Source organism: Lithobates pipiens, unplaced genomic scaffold, assembly GCF_037356315.1.
Source record: "Lithobates pipiens isolate NorthernLeopardFrog02 unplaced genomic scaffold, aLitPip1_a1.2 Scaffold_18, whole genome shotgun sequence".
Taxonomy (NCBI): domain Eukaryota; kingdom Metazoa; phylum Chordata; class Amphibia; order Anura; family Ranidae; genus Lithobates; species Lithobates pipiens.
Genome location: NW_027507758.1, coordinates 266,115,782 through 266,132,995, shown reverse-complemented (window position 1 = coordinate 266,132,995; position 17,214 = coordinate 266,115,782). Strand labels below are relative to the sequence as shown.

The following is a 17,214-nucleotide window of genomic DNA, read 5'->3' as shown; positions in this document are numbered from 1 at the left end:
CATGAACGCTGACCTTAACTGAGGCAAGTGAGGCCTGCAGTTCCTTGGACGTTGTTGTGGGGTCTTTTGTGACCTCTTGGATGAGTCGTCGCTGCGCTCTTGGGGTAATTTTGGGCGGCTGGCCACTCCTGGGAAGGTTCACCACTGTTCCATGTCTTCGCCATTTGTGGATAATGGCTCTCACTGTGGTTCGCTGGATTCCCAAAGCTTTGGAAATGGCTTTATAACCCTTTCCAGACTGATAGATCTCAATTACTTTCTTTCTCAATTGTTCCTGAATTTCTTTGGGTCTCGGCATGATGTGTAGCTTTTAAGGATCTTCTGGTGGACCTTACTGTGTCAAGCAGCTCCTATTTAAGTGATGCCTTGATTGTGAACAGGTGTGGCAATAATCAGGCCTGGGTGTGGCTAGAGAAATTGAACTCAGGTGTGGACAACCACAGTTATAGTATGTTTTAACAAGGGGGGCAATCACTTTTTCACACAGGGCCATGATGGTTTGGATTTTTTTTCACCTTTAATAATAAACACCTTCATTTACAAATTGCATTTTGTGTTTACTTGTGTTGTCCTTGACTATTGTTTAAATTGGTTTGATGTTCCGAAACACTTAAGTGTGACAAACATGCAAAGGAACAGGAAATGAGGAAGGGGGCAAACACTTTTTCACACCACTGTATATATATATATATATATATATATATATATATATATATATATACACACACACACACACACACACACACACACACACACACACACACACAAACGTGCCAAAAACGGACAAAATATCAATTTAGACTATAATGTGTGATCCTACACTAAACCGCAATGCAAAAGATATTTTTTAGGTAGTAAAAAGTACACAGGCTTTTTTTGAGCTATAAGCTTGAGCCTAGTTTCACATGGACGGTCAAATCAGGTCCGCCTGTCAGTTTTTCAGGCGGACCTGACTGGACCAGCCATTGTTCCTTATGAAGCAGCGTATGTCAGCAAATATTTGTCCACTCACACCTGCCGTCATCAGATCCGATAAAAACAGACAGATGGGGGAACGCATTCTTCATCTATCCAGCGGACTGGATAAGATGATAGTGGGATGGACACAGACAGGTGGTCCGTTTCCATTTGACTGCCTCATAGAGAACAGCGTGGTTGTGTCTGCTCTGCATACAGGAGCAGACATGGACCTGCTAACTGCCTGCTCATTACGGAGGCCCCGTTTTAAAGGGGCCTTAAAGAGGAACTGCAGTCTGCCCACATGATTTGTAATAAAAAACATCTTTGTCATTCTGAAGCTTCCCTCCAATTACTCTGCATATTTTATATATACTGTGATTGTGTACTTGCCAAATATGCAGCAGAATTCTCCCTCCACTGAGTCTGGCTGCAACCATATTAACTGTGGGCAGCTGAAGCTGCTGCCTGTTCACTTCTTGGATTTACACAGACCGAGGCACACATTCTGCTCTGCAGCTCTCATTGGCCCTCTTATGACTCACGGCGCCCTCTTATGACTCACGGCCCCCTCTCCCTTCCTGGCAAACTCTCACAAGAGTGAGAGGGAGAGCGCTGTGCATGATGTCATAAGCCTAGGCTAATGACCAGACAAGGAACAGGAAGTAGACTGTATTTACTGGCAGAAAAAAAAAAGTTTGACCATCCAAAGTTAAAAAAAAACAAAAAAAACAAGGGCAGAATATTTTGTTGATGGAAAGTTGAAAAAAATGACTGAAGGTCCGCTTTAAGCATTTTTGGGCCCCATAGGACTTCAAGTGATACTAAAGTCTTTTTTTTTTTGTTAAAAAAACAAACATGTTATACTTACCTGCTCTGTGCAGTGGTTTTGCATATAGCAGCTCAGAACCTCCTCTTCTTGGGCCCCTCGCTGGCTCTTCTGGCTCCTCCCTCCTGCCCCCACGGCAAGCAGCTTGCTATGGGGGAACCTGTGACGCAGCTCCCTGTGTCCATTCAGACACGGAGCCATGGCCCGGTCCCACCCCCATAGCCTCTCGCTCACCTCTGTGTCTCAGCTAATCGTCCTGGACAGCTGAGTCTCTCATGCAACATTGCTGGATAGAGATGAGGGGTTGATGCATACAAAAGGTTTTTTTTTTTTAATCTTAATGCATAGAATGCAATAAGAAAAAAAAGCCCTCTGCCTTTAGAACCACTTTCAATGGTATGGCATGAAAAGGTGCCTTTTTTTCTTTTCTTTTTTCTGTCTACTAACGACCATTCCATTTGCTGAAAATAACTAAGATGAAAAAAAAAAAATCAAGAAAAAACATCAAAAAAACATTTAAAATGCCTGTACAGAGACTATATATATATAAAAAAAGCACGTAAAGACACTCAAGCGTGAATGCAGCCTTAGGGATCATTTTCTTTACATTTTTCATATTACATCAACCAAGGAATTTCATTTTCCCTGTGGCGAATGCATTGGACGTTCCCCGTTATATTGTACAACAGGAATATATGCAAGTGGCATCACATCAGCACCTTTATTAGGTACAAAGGCTGCTTTAAAAATGGATGTATGCCACAATATCTACCTCTTTTTTTTTTTTTTTTTTAATCAGGTACATGTCTACCTAATTTTATAGTAGCTTGCTCCCCACACTGCTGGCTTGCAATGTAATTCAATGCAGCTCGGGCACAACGTTTCTGTAAGTATAAAAGACTGAAACAAGATGCACATCAAAAGGTTTTTGAATTCAGAGACTGGATATCTTCATTAACCTCAAGACTCAGCATAATGAAAACAATGTATAGTGTTTCACATAGGCAATAAACAGATCTTATAAGAGATTGTTTACATTCAATTACACACAGTTACGAGTTACAAAAACTGTATATTAAATTACAAACTGTGATCTCTCTCTAGTGTAACAAATGAGTGATTCAAGTGATTGTAAGGGTGTTTTTTTTTTTTTTTTTTTTTTTAAAACAACATATCATACTTGCCTCCACTGTGCAGGTCATTCTGCACAGAGTGGCCCAGAACCTCTTCTTCTGGGGTCCCCCGGCGGCTCCTCCCCACATCACATAACCCCCTAGGAGAAGCGATCTCCCGAGGGGGTAACCTTGTGGGAATGCTCCCAAGTCCAGCTTTCGGTGTCCATAGCCGCCAAATGTACAACTCGGCCCTGGCGCCCACCTCATTGGATTTGATTGACAGCAGCGGGAACCAATGGCTGCACTGCTATCAATCTATCCAATCAAGTGCCGAGAACCCCCGGGCAGAGAGACAGCGCATCCCCATTGGGTCAAGTTCCAGGGCTCAGGTAAGTAAAACGGGGGGGGGGGGGGGGGGCTGTCACTGGCAGGTGTTTTTTCACCTTAATGCATAGGATAAATTAAGGTGAAAAAACAAGGTTTACAACCTCTTTACATTTTTAGATCAGTTATTGTTAGCTCTGCTATAAACATATATTATATAGGGTAGCTTTTCATTCATATGTGCCCTTACTGTCAATTTTTAGTATGAACAGCATATGTACACATAGAATTATATTCTTCTCAGGTTACCCTGAGTTTTTAAAAAAATGCATGCCTTTTGGAAAAAAAAAATACCATCCTGAGCCATCAGACATACAGTTGTTGATTTAATAAAGCGAACAGGCTGTTCACTTTGCAAGGAAAATTGTACTTTGCTATTTATGTTTCTCTGAGCTTAGTAAATGTGGTGAAATTTCACTTCCCAAAAACTAAATCATGTTCAAGGAGAATAAAAAATAAAATGCATTTTGCTTGAATGTAATTGGATGATAGAAGCACGGCTTCATCTCATTCACAAAGTACAACAACCCAACAAAGTGGTATACCAGATGCTTTAAGGCCAAATGCATGGGAGATCTTGTTGGCTACTGTATGTCTGGAAAGCAATGGCTTTGTACACATAAAACATTATCTAAATGTTTATTTCCAAAAGGAAAAATATATATTGATACTATTTTTCCTTGTTCTGTGATATTTATTTAAAAAAGTATGTAAACTGTATGTAAACCGTAACTGCGAATATCTGTTATTTTCTCCCATTTGGTACATTAAATACACCAATACACCACTGAAAGCTTTTTGGTATATCCGTTTAATATGTTTTAAAAAAATGGCCCTGCCAGAAATCCAGTTGTCCTATGTCTTGTGGACTCAACAGTCTTATTTCAAGCAGTGTTCTCTACTTATTTCCCATATCTACTACAAAATACCTATGCACTATGTAATGGAAATGAGGAGAGTGGGTGTTGTCATTCTAGGACATTAAGTGCATTACTGGCAGGATCACAAGGTTAAAAAAAAAGCCTCAAAAATATAATTTTGATATACCTATAAATTACATATCTTGGAGTACAATATATTTTTTCTTTATCCTGCCACCTTTAGATAACTGAACATTGTCAAAAGCTTTGCTGGGTGTGACCACCAGTGTATAATATAACCCCCCTACCCAGTGAGGCTCCAGTTTTTTTTTTTTTTTTTTTTTTTAGAAAGCAATAAGGAGATTAAAAAACAAAACACAGCTAAACTGCAGGAAAAGGAGGGGGAAAAACAAAAGGGATCAATAGTTTATAGCTCAAGCAGCCACCTTGCAAAAAAAAAAGATGTTTGGGAGAAATGTGGTGGCTGCACTCAAAAGAGATAGACGAGTTGTATAGGCCCTATAAATAGAAGCAAAATGACCAGACAGGGGAAGGGAAAGATGGAATCGAAAGGGCATACTTCCTTTAAAAAAAAAAAAAAATTGAAGAGAAGAGCAGTCAGGTTTAAGGGAAGATTTGGTGCAGAGCTGTAGATCTCATGCCTAAGATCGTCCACTAAGGGGAACAAAAATATGTGTTGCGCCATTTGCCAGGATGTGGGAGGGAAAATTTGAAACTCTTGTAATAGAGAGACTAGGAGCACCTAAGGAAGCAAGGAGAACCAGCTTCCAAGAGGCCTTGCCACCAACACGAACAGGAAGAAAGGAAGCAAAAGCAGATCTTACCGCTGCTGCAGACAACACAGAAGAAGGATCAGTTTTTAAAAGGAACTTCTAAAAAGACGCAACCCTTGAGAACTGAAAGGAGGGTTCTTCTTGTCAAGAGGTCCTTAACAAACCCCAGAGTGACCCAGAAGGTCAAAGCAGGGGACAAGGAAAAACTAACTTCAGCAGGAAGTAAACAGGGAGTGCAAGAGCTGAGATAGGAAGAGAATATGCAAGTTCAAATCAAGGCCTACAGGGTACTAAGTTTTATACTGTAAGAAGTACAGGGCAAAGGCATGTGCAGGATGAGGAATCAGAACAAATCCAACAATGGTGCTCCCCATAAGCACACTAGGAAAAATGGACCGTCTACAGAGTAGTTAGTGGGGAATTTATATGTATTGCGCAAGGAAAAATAAAATGGGGGAAGGGGATCCAAGTCTGACGCCAGAATGTTACTACCTGGGAAAAAAGTGTAGCAGCCAAAGTTGGGAAACCACAGCCATGGAGGGGGTAGGGAAGAGTGCTGCAGTGCTTGGGACAGAGTCTGAGGGCTGAAAGCCATTGAGTAATGTGTTATAGCAGTAAGGAGTAGCAGGGGGTCCAAGTTATGGAACCAACTTATTTTATTTTTTTGAGCATGGATAAGGCATAGGTGAGAACATGGTGCGGAAATAGATGTCAGGACTAGAAAGGTCAGAGAAAAAACCCAGAAAGATGCAATTCCAGCTGCAGGGGAATAATGTGAGCAACAGTCAGGCATATGATGCAAGAATTCAGGTACAAGAATCGTGTGGCATCAAGTCTCCGGTACACCCTGGGATTGTTCAGAGGTAAGAAAGGGTCCAGTAATTTAGCAACACAAAACATGGTAAAAAAAGAAAAAGAATAATTATATTTGTAACATAAGAAAGACCTGGATACATGAACAGAAGGAGAGTATATCCTGCCACACTAAACAGGAAGAGAATCGCTTATCTGAAAGACCTAGCAGAAGGTCTACAGGAAATTGGGCAAAGGTCTAACTATGAAATATACAAAAGACAGTCCAAAACTCCTATGAACATAATCAAGGGGAGAAGCAGAGCAGCATTTGTGGCAGATGGCCTCTGATTCCAGAAGTGACAATAGCTGCTAGAGTAGAACAGACCAAATCTTAGTGAATTCTGCCTTAGTCGGACAGGTCGCATGGCACTCATTTGTGAAGGTGCCCAAGTAAGGAGACTGGAGTAGTGTCGGTGGTAGACCTTGTTCTGGAACAGGGGAACTCAGAGTTTTCCCAGGACCTGTGGCTAACTCTCCTATGCCAAAGGCTAAATGATTAGCTTATGCTGTTGGCAGAAAATGGCTTCCAAAAGTATGCAGTTTCAAATCACAAAGTCATTAGCTGGAGAGGAACACCCGGCAGGAAGGTGAAAAAAGTCCACATGTAAAAAGGTAAATATACTACAATAACATTACCTATAAGGCTGAATAGTGAGAGAATATAAGACATACAGCAGTTCCGTGAGTACAAGACATACAGCAGTGCTGTGCAAACAAGCATACATCCTCAGATGTAGTCCTCATAAAATGTAAAGCCAGGAAATTATATGCATAAGGGTACAGGGAAACCCTAACTTACCTTGTGCATGTTGTTTATCCAGGTTCCAGGCCCGCTTGCCATGGTTGGCAAAGCCCTGTAGGAGTCTTCATGGTCTAGGGGTCAAAAGAATAGACCATGGTCCTGGCCCACTATAAGATCCTGCCATTAACTACACTCATTGCACAATGTGCCAAAATGAGCGCTGAATGTAGGATCCAGTAACCAAATCAAACATCACAGGCCAACCCCGCTGCCGCAGGTTCTAGGTATGGTTCCCAAGGATAACAGCAGTGTAAACTGCTAGGTCACAGCCATAAATGCAATATGCCAGAGAAGGCATCCATCAGCTAAAAGACACTAGCAAAGAACCAAAGCCTCACATAGTTTGGGAAATCCAGCCAAGCTTTTGCCAGTGTCCAATTACCTAAAAATAGCATCATATAACCCATGGTCTCTGAATTTATTTATTTTTTTGTATCATGTATCATACAATAAATATACTTTTTTATTAAATGTATTACATTTTTTAATTGGGTTTAAATACACTTTAATATTTACTCAGTTCACCCATATTGCAGTCCTATATAAGACACAGATGTGCCAAGAACTAAAGTTCAGAAGAATTTGGAAAGAAAAATGTATGCAGCGTAGGCATAAGACTTGAATAAAATACATTTCACCAGTGAGAAACACTAAAAGTTCCACCTTTCAGCACCAATTAGAAACGAGTAGGTGGAGGAAAAATGGTGGCACATGAACTGCCATTCTTCCTCTAAACAGGACTTATCCTATAGTACTTACCCATAATATGAAGAATTTGCTGTTTTCTAAATACTAATTAACACCTACAATAGCACTGCCCCAAATTAAACACCACCACGTGCAGCGTCCTGATTATTAGTTAAGACTAATACCCAAGCAGACAGATTTTACAAAACATTTTTATTTATTTTTTTCACAGATAAGTTCGTTAGGAGGAGGAAACCATGACCCGTAGACATACAGCGTGCAACAAAAAGTGTTAGTGACTTATGACACATTCAGTAGGTTATCCCTCTAAAAATAACTAAAGCAATGCCAACCTTATATTAAGTACTTTCTCTCCTCTCTTGCCAGAGTGGAGTCCTCTCTTAACAGTGGCTAGTTTATTTTTCTCAACAGATCAAACTCTTACTAAGGAAGGAATAATATTAGAGATAAATTCAATGATAAAAATGTTCAACCTTTGGTGAGCTTTAATTTTCAAACTATTCCTAAGGGCTGGTTAGCAAAGGGTGGCTAACAGCTTTCTGTATAGAACTAAGGAAGTTTGCAAGACACAACTGCATAACTGGCCTATACATTTACCAGCCTTGTGATTCAAGTGCTGTACTTATTTTTAAAGGGATACTGCATCTTATGTTAAGTGTTAAAATCCAAATAAAATAGGTGGCCATTTTTTACTTACAGGTAGTAGGAGTAAGAATAGTAGCTCCTCCTGGTAGGCAAATCACAAACAGTGAGGAAAGAGAAGCAATGGTGAATGAAAAAAGCATGAATCATTCACATTCAACAAAGCAGCACAATAAAAAAAATAAAAAATAAAAAAATAAAAACACAACAATGAGCTCTTAAAATATATATGTATTATCATCATATAAAATGTCACTTGTTAGCATTTGAATGCTTTCATGCACTAAATATACTTTGCCATGCAATTCAACAAAAATGAATGTTAGCTGCAAAACAATGTGTATACATAAGTAGGATGACTTCTTGGGAAAACAAAAAGACCACTTGAGGAAATTACATGCCAACAGTTAAAACTTTGTAAACTGAAAAAAAAAAATATAAACAAAATGAAAACACGGATAAAAGAAATGAACATTTAAATGGTATATGTATTTGAGGCACACAGTTAATCCCTGAATTTGAGTGCATAGACACTTGCTGTACACTGAAGTTGGTCAATGGTAACGCATACAAAGAATAACCAGGACCCAAAGATCACAATCATACTAACCCCTAATATCTAAATTAGTGTATACTAAAGTATTTTAGGGTGGCTAACATGTGAAAAATGAATGCTAAACAAGTTGTAACAATGAGATCTACTAGTTAATAAACACATACCACATGGATGTAAAAAGCGGGTCACTATTCATGAGTGAACAACTGAGGGAGTTCATATCCTGCTAAAATATGTCACATAAAAACATTAAAGTGCATCTCTAGGCACAACCCTTTTTTTCTAGTTTTAGTTTGCGTAGAGGAGGTTGGAACAAAATGGAGACACCTGTCTCAGAGGGGAATTGTCAACACATTGGGAAATTTGCTCTAATCTCATGCTGTGTCTCAGCAAAAAATAACCTGGCAGAAGTTCTAAGCCTCTCTACGCTATCCTAAAAAAAAAAAAAAAAAAAGGCCTTATACATACACTTTACCGCAGTACATAGTATACATACTGTACACTAAAATTCATCTGAAGGGCACCCCAATGCACCTTTCCAACTTTTGCATTCCAGGACAGAGCAATGTGCACCAATGTACTAGAGCATGTGTTGTGGTCCAGTGTGCTGTCCAAAATAAAATAAAAAATAAATAAAAATAAAAAATAAATAAAAATAAACAGGCCCATGTATTTTTTTTTTTTTTTTTTTTAAGTAGTGCAAAGCATTGTTGGTCATTGCACTGTGCTGTAGCGCATATCCAACTGCAAGGTATACTGAGGTGGCATTTAAATGAATGGCAACACATTGCATGTGAGCAAATCCTTTGCGGTATGTTTACATGTATTACAGTATATTTTAAAGTAGCATGAATTGTGTTAAGGCAGCCCATTGAAATTGATAAACTGCTTTTGCACCCAAAAATCAGACATGGCCCTTTTTGTGCATTGCAGTGAGCTGCAACACAGGTGGGGTGCCATTCAAAATCAACAGCACCTCAAAGCAGAAACATATGTCACATGCAATAGTACACATAATCGAGATGCCCTACTATTTAAAAGCCTAATGCCCAGATCGTCATTCTGTATCTGAATATTTCAAAATAAGAGTTCAGTCTGCTATAAGGCTAGATTCATAGTAATGCGGGTGGTTGCGGGTGCTGGCCAGCGTGTAAATTGCACTTGCTGTTGCGACCACCCACAGCCAAAACACGCTGCTCTTTTCCAATAATATATATATTCATTCTATTGGCACCATGCATTCTATATGGCACCCCCACACATCTGAAAACTTAGAGTTTTTGTTTCTGGAAAATCGCATAGTGCAAAAGTATCTTGCGATTTACCTGTGTCTGCATTTTGAAAAAGGTGCAGGAACCTTTTTTCTGCGTTTCCTGCAAGTACAGAAGCCCATTCAGGTGAATGAGCTTCTGTGACCGTGCAAACGCGGACGCGCTGAGTGCATTGGTGTAAACCTAGAGTAAGGGTTCATCTTTATTTACAAGTATATTGCAGTATAACCACAAATCAAAGCACGAGAGGACAATTGCAGTCACAACATACTGTTAAATGCTGATAAATTTTACAGAAAGCCATTATAAAACTCGGTAGTAAAATATTAACTATAGAAATATTAACTGCTGTTGCTCTTTCCCTGTAGTTGTTCTTTAAAGCAACCTGAAACAACACTGAGCTGCACATAGCAAATAACTCCTAAAATGCCAGTCTTCTGATGTTGGGTACTCTTTTCCCCACTAAACACTTAAAAAAAGATGAAACATTATAAATATGAGCAATAATCATATTCATAAATGTGATTTATTTTAGGATGCATTAAATCAAGTTTGCCTCTGAAAGAATTTTCAGCATTAACAGTGATGCGTTTGCTTTACCAGTCAGGAAAGTTTTGGATACAATTCAAGAGAAGTATGTGTAATTTAGAAGTAAAGAACAGAAAAGGCATAATTTGCTATATCTGTATGGATATGGAGGATCTGTAGCCCAAAACGTTTCACCCTATGGTCTTTTAGGAGATGTAAATTGTCACTAAAAACCCTAAATTTTTCAACAGTCCAAAAACAAGACTCAGACATTAGTAATAGTTGCCTTTGACTTCCGAGATAAAGCAATTCAGGGATAATGGACATTGTATTGATAAGTACAAAAGCGATGCAGGATCCCTCATGCATGTTAATGCTTCAGAGGGGAGTTGGTATAGTGAAAATGCAGCTTTCATTTGTCTGCCCTTCTCCATAGCACACATGCATCATATATAATTTTATAAATGTGGTGAACATGTGACATTACAAGCTCCTCTTTTTTTTGTTCTAAAAAGTAGTCCATCTTTTCCAAGGTGACACCGTACCTGCAAAGTACTGTCCCACCATAATACACACTAGGGGTGACTGAAAGCTGAGTTTAATATACATAAATATTTTAACAATCATTAATTTGGCAAGTAAATATTAGGAGAATGAATTCCACCTAGGTATGGCATGCTACCAAATACCTTACAAGAACTTATCCTTGACATGAGTCTAATGTTCCAGGGGACTCCAAAAAATGCACCTTAAAAATGGCCTATTATGACAGTACAGTTTTGCCCTACTGACACATCAAAGGCTTGGGAAAAGTATAGTCCAGTCCATACTTACTCACATGGCTGTATGATGTGCCATGAGTATCATGAGCAAATGTTTACAAAGCCCTAAAGCTAGCATACAGTTAGGATTTAGGATATACACATCTGAAAATCTATACATCTACATACTATCAAGATATAAAAAAAAAAAAAAAAAAAAAAAAAAAAACAGAAATGACTGTATAATGAAGCAAAATGACAAACTAAAAAAATATGGTTAAATATGTAGTATCCCTTTAAGTGGAAAGGAAGATCTGCATCAATTAGGAGTGAACCCAGCCAACATCTACAGCAACACATTAAAAGCCATTTTGACAGCAACAGTTCACATCACAAAATGTTTATGAAACCAGAAAATTCTATAAAATGGGGAAAATGTGCTAACAGCTCAGTAAATAAAATATTGGGTTAATAATATAAGAAGGAATACCCCAAAGACTTAATGCTGGTCAATGTGAACTTTGAAAGGAACAAAAGATTATAAGGCTCCATAACCTGACAACAGTGTACCTAGTGATCCAGCCAGTTAGAACCTTCAAACCGACTTCCAGGCATAGGTTGTCAACACCCATACAGAGTATCCCTAAACAGGGGCATCATTGCCACCCTATAATCCAACCCTGAGAACTGCAAGCTGAAGTGCACCACAAAGGCACATTCAACCCATGTCCCCGCAGAGCAACCTACACAAACAGGTGTGAAACAGCTGCACATTCTCCACTCTGCATACCAGAATTTGGATTCCTTTGCAAGTATTAAGTATCCATATACATTTTTCCCGATCCTTAACTAAGAGTAATGCTTAAAAAGTTGTTTACAAGTCACTGTGCGTATTAAGAAAAAAAAATGGTTAGTGAAGCTATTTTTCCTAATAAATTTAGTACCATATCTGCAATGCACGAGAACAAAAAAAAATAATAATGATCAAGAACTGCTGAAATATGCAAAAGATAATATGAAATATGAAAAAGGTAAAATCAAACAGTTCTCACAATGAAAAAAAAATAATTAAAGGGAAACTATAGAAAAAAATATCTTTCTTCTGCTTTATGCTGCGTACAAGTTGGCTCTAATGATGATTATTTTAGGTTTGGATGGCTGCCGTGTAAGGTAAAAATCCTAGTACTACACTCCTTAAAAGTAAGGACACATAGGGGTTGAGTTACTAAAGGAAAATAGTCTGTGCACTGCAAGCGCACCACCCGCAAGCACACTTGCAAGTGCAGTTACTCTAGGTCTGAGGGGAACACACAAGGAGAATAAAAAAACAAAAAAAGAAAACAGCATTTTTTGCTTGCTTGTGGTTGGACAATATAAATCAGAGAGCTTTCCGCAGATCTAGCGCAACTGCACTTTAAGCGCTCAGTATATTTGCAATCAGCAAATCAACCTCATAGAGTCAATGCCTGGTAACATGTAACAACATTTCAAAACTTCAATACCACATTGCACGTAATTAAAGGCACCGGAGCTAACCCAAACAGACTATTTGCTGTGGCTGCTGTCAGCGCCGTCTGTATGTAGCATCAGTTACATAAAACATACAGCGCCATGTTCTGTTAGCAGTACTGGAACTTTCAGCCTGCAGTCAGAACAAAACTGAGTTGGTCTCATCAAATTTACAGGAAGCCTTGTATTTTTTTATCAATGGATACAAGCCTTCCTCCGAGTGGCTGGAGTGGAGAGGCATGCAGATGACATCAAACAATGAGCAGCCTCACTGGCCAATATGAATACAGAGGACGCACAAAAGCTTAAATAACATCACAAAAAGTTAAATGTTTAAGGAGGTTGATTTTTTCTTCTTCTCTCTATGATAGTTTTTTTTTTTTAACCCATCCATTTCCCCCCAAGTCCTTATACAACACCTTTCTCCCCTCTTTGTTTCAACCACTTCTGCTAGTCCAATTTCAGTCCGTATATCAATCCAAGCGTGTGTTTCATCCAGTGCCATAAACCAAGTGCTAAAGCCATGTAGAAGTAGGAACCTCCACCAGGAAAACCCCTTTTGGATAAGCTCTCATCGCAATAGATTAACCCTCACAACAAAATTCAAAATGTGCCTCTATATAATCAGTGTGATACAGGCTTAATCAGCTAAACTCACCTTACTTTCCTTCTCGAAGCACCAGCACTCACAGACAGCTCAGGTGGTGGGATGACCGATCAGTATGATTCAATGCTCAAAAAGACAAAGGCTGACATAGTGCTTAAATTGGTTGTTAAGCCACTCTAACATCTTTATACTATCTGCACTGTCTCCTAATCCTGTGGCCCACGGTGTGTGTGATTTATATTAAAAAATGCAGTATATATCTAATTTCAGAGAGCTGTTTGGCGCTCGCATGACCGGCTGCCACTCTCCGTCTGACAGCTGCAGCAGGTGGGACCTGAGATTCCCCCACTGACGTTAGGCGGGAGGAGAGAGCTGCCCGGTCACGTGAGCGGCACTCTGAAAGAGGTATATGCTGCATTTTTTTTATAAATCACACACACAGGGGGGCACAGGATTAGGAGACAGCACATAAAATATAAAGATGTAATGTTATTCCAGCAGCAAGAGGGGGCACTGTCACTGGCTGGATGGAGGAAATGAGGACAGGAGAGACAGTGGATGACAAAGGCATGTAAACTGACCATGGTGTCAGGGCTCAGCAGTCATAATATAACATGGTCAGTTTACAGGTATTTCAGTTGATAGAAAGGGTTTGAATTACACAGCACAAGCACTGTGCTGTATAGCATGCTTTAAAGGGACAGCATCACTTTTTTTAATTATTTTTTTAGGGTAACAAACGATTAACAAATTTTTATTAATAAAAATAAAAAATAAAAACACTCATAAAAAAAATTAAAAAAGACAAATGCACATTATCACAAGATACTATTCCTCAGTGTTGCTTGGGTGGATAGCTGCATTAACAGGTGGATCAGATTTTTTTTTTATTTCAATCATGAAAGATCACAGCCTTCCCACCACTCGATCTGTCTGGTGGAGGTTTCTACTCTGTAGTCCTTGTTGAGAGCATGCCGAGGAGGCTAAAGCCTCTTACACACGATCAGATTTTTGGATGACCATTTGTCAGTTTTTTGTTGCATGCTAGTCTCATGTTGAAATTCAAGGTTACCAACCATACAAAAATTCTCGTACGACAGAATTCAACTTCAGAAGTGACATAATGTGTTGAATAGTTTAGTATGTATTCTTTAGTTTCTAAGCATGCATAGGCTTGCTCTTACAATTTGTTTCAGATGTAAACAGTACTAATTAAATGAAAATCTGACGCTGCGTTCACGTACAAAAATGTTATAGTCTGCACATCCAGCTTTTGTCGGACAAAAAAACCCCGGAAACGGCTTTCGAAAGAAACATACTAACAATCCTAAAATTAGCAGCTCGAATTTTACTTCCAATTTTTGTGTCGTGTTTACGGGCCTGAAGTTTTCACATACAGTGGGACCATGTAGATTAAAAGAAACCACTCTCGTAAAGGAAGCTGTGCAAAACTGCTGTAAGAAAGGACCCAGGTAAATACAGCTACAGGTATTGAATATGTTTTTTTTTCTTTGTAACGTGTGTTTAGTTTTACTTTAAAAGGTTTCAGAAAAACAGTGGTATTTTAGCGGTACATACACAATACCGGATATATGCTTAAAAAACAAATTGGCTAGTGCTACTTGAATGCATTCTATCTTCTTGTTACCAATGACGACTTGAAAACAACTAATTAATGCTATGCCTGACTTGCTAAGTAGGGGTATTACAGCCACTGCACTTGGCTTCTTACGTTCAGTGTACACAAAAACACTTCATTTGAGACTAATGACCAATTAGCAACCTAAATGAACTTCTCCAGTGTCAAGCAGGAATTTAATTACAAGCTTTTCTGAGACCAGTGCCTATTTTGTGTAACACAAGAACAATACTGGAAAAAAAAAACATTAATTTTTAATGGTGTGAAGTTAGGAAATACATTTAAGGACTTGCTCATATGTGTATAATACGGTATTAGGGCAAAGCTTTAGAGGCAATTTAGGATAAGTTATAGAAGCACTTAAAGTGCAGGAAGTACTTTAAATTACAACCTAGCAAAAAAACAAGTTTTTCATGATGGTACATGCATGCTAAGTAATGCACATGAGTACTATACTGCTGTTTATTACCTTTTACAGAGATTACAGTATGTAAACTATTTGAGGGGATGATAAGAGTCCATAGCTAAGAATTTGATGCTGTTAACAGTATCATTAGTAGTAATCAGCATTGATTCATTAAGGGTCATTCTTGCCAAACCAATTTGTTGACATTTTACAAAGAAGTGAGCTGCCCTCTAGATAAAGTTAGGCCTGTGCATGTGGTGTATCTAAGTTTTGTGAAAGCACTTGATTCAGTACCCCATAGACAATTAATCTACAAACTGAGGTCTGGCATTGACCATATGGCTTGTTTTCGAATAGAAAACTGGCTACAGGGGTGTGTCCAAATGGTGGTGAAAAATAACTTGGACTCTGGTCTGGACTGGTAAGTGGGGTATCCCAAGGCTCTGTCATGGGACCAATTCTGTTTAATTTACTCATAAATGATTTAGAGGTTGGAATAAATAGCTCAATCGTAGTGTTCCCCAACGACACAAAAATAAGTAAATAACTTCACAGCAGAATATAGAAACTTTACAAGAAGACCTCAATACATGAATGGGGTGGGCAACTACATGGCAAATGAGGTTTAATATTGAAAAATTTAACGTAATGCACTTGGGGGATAAAAATATAAATGCAAGTTACTCACTAAGGGGAGAACCTCTAGGGGGGAATCCAGGATGGAGAAAGACCTGGGGAGGTCCTAGTAGAAGACAGATTGAGCAATAGCATGCAATGTCAAGTGGGAGCAAGCAAAGCCAGCAGATTAATAGCATGCATTAAAAATGGAATTTACACCAGAGATAAAATGATAATACTGCCACTTTATAAAACTCTGGTTTGGCCACATCTGGAGTATTCCGTCCAGTTCTGGTCACCAATCCTCTGGAAGGATGTGCTGGAACTGAAGAGAGTCCAGAAAAGGACAACATTATGAAAAAGGGGACTAGAGGACATTAATTATAAGGAATGACTACAAGCACTAAACGTATTCTCCCTGGAGAAGAAACGCTTGAGAGGAGATATGATAGCGATCTACAAATATCTCAATGGTGATCCCAGAGTAACGAGGCAAAAAGGAAGTTCTGGACAGATGTACTCCGGAATATAGCCTTTATTGTAAAAGTCCAAAAAATACAAGCCACAACAGAAAAATGGGACAAACGAGCTGACGTGTTTCACACTTAACAGTGCTTAGTCAAGCTATGACTAAGCACTGCTAATTGTGAAACCGCGTCAGGTCTGATTTTTTTTTTTACTTTTACAATAAAGGCTATATTCCAGAGTGCGGCTGTCCAGAACTTCTTTTGCCTCATTTTGCTATATGCTGAGCCTGTACCTGGTGCTCCAGTTCTGAGGAAAGTCTTGTATCCACACATAACTGGCTGGTTGGATCCCAAGGGAACCACCCTTACCCCGCCTCCTCCATCCCCAGGCAAGATCGCCTCCTCCTTTATATCTTTTTTTTTCTACACTTTTATCTGCCACCTGCTGGTCTCTTGTACCTTTTTCATCTTTGCTTGTCCTCCCTCTTGAGTCTGTGATAAGAAAATAGTTTTTTTGGGGGTCTTTAAATGAGGCAAGTACAACTTTTTAATCCTTTGATTCTGTTCCCTCAATCAGAATCCATAGCACTTCTATTAATTGCCTCCCCCTCCACAGAGACATATATTTTAGCTGGCTGTGAACATCTGCGTTGCCGTGAAATGTGTGTCATATTCTGACGTCGTCTATCATGCGCTCTCTCTCAGATATTGCTATGCAAACAATGGACACTGTTTACGCTTTTTCTGCCTCTTCTCACCCTCTTGGCATTTTATTACTGTGCAACTGCTTGCTATTTATAACCAACAACCTAATAAAATACTTTGTGAAATAAAAGGTAAGGTTTTACTGTAAAACTATACTATTGCTATATTGGGACATGCAACAAATGTATCCATGCATGTCGA

At 39.0% G+C, this 17,214-nt stretch overlaps 1 protein-coding gene across 22 annotated transcripts in view; it reads right to left on the bottom strand.

Annotated features, from left to right (window-relative positions):
- Positions 1-17,214, bottom strand: part of PTPRK (protein tyrosine phosphatase receptor type K) — a 596,872-nt gene that overhangs the window by 102,706 nt on the left and 476,952 nt on the right. For 16 of the 22 annotated variants that reach the window (XM_077486902.1, XM_077486901.1, XM_077486909.1 and 13 more), the window contains one exon: positions 8,002-8,031. The exons of the other annotated variants lie outside the window; for them this stretch is intronic. In XM_077486902.1, the coding sequence (XP_077343028.1) occupies positions 8,002-8,031 (30 nt within the window). The remainder of the gene's footprint in view (positions 1-8,001; positions 8,032-17,214) is intronic. 22 annotated transcript variants of the gene reach the window in all.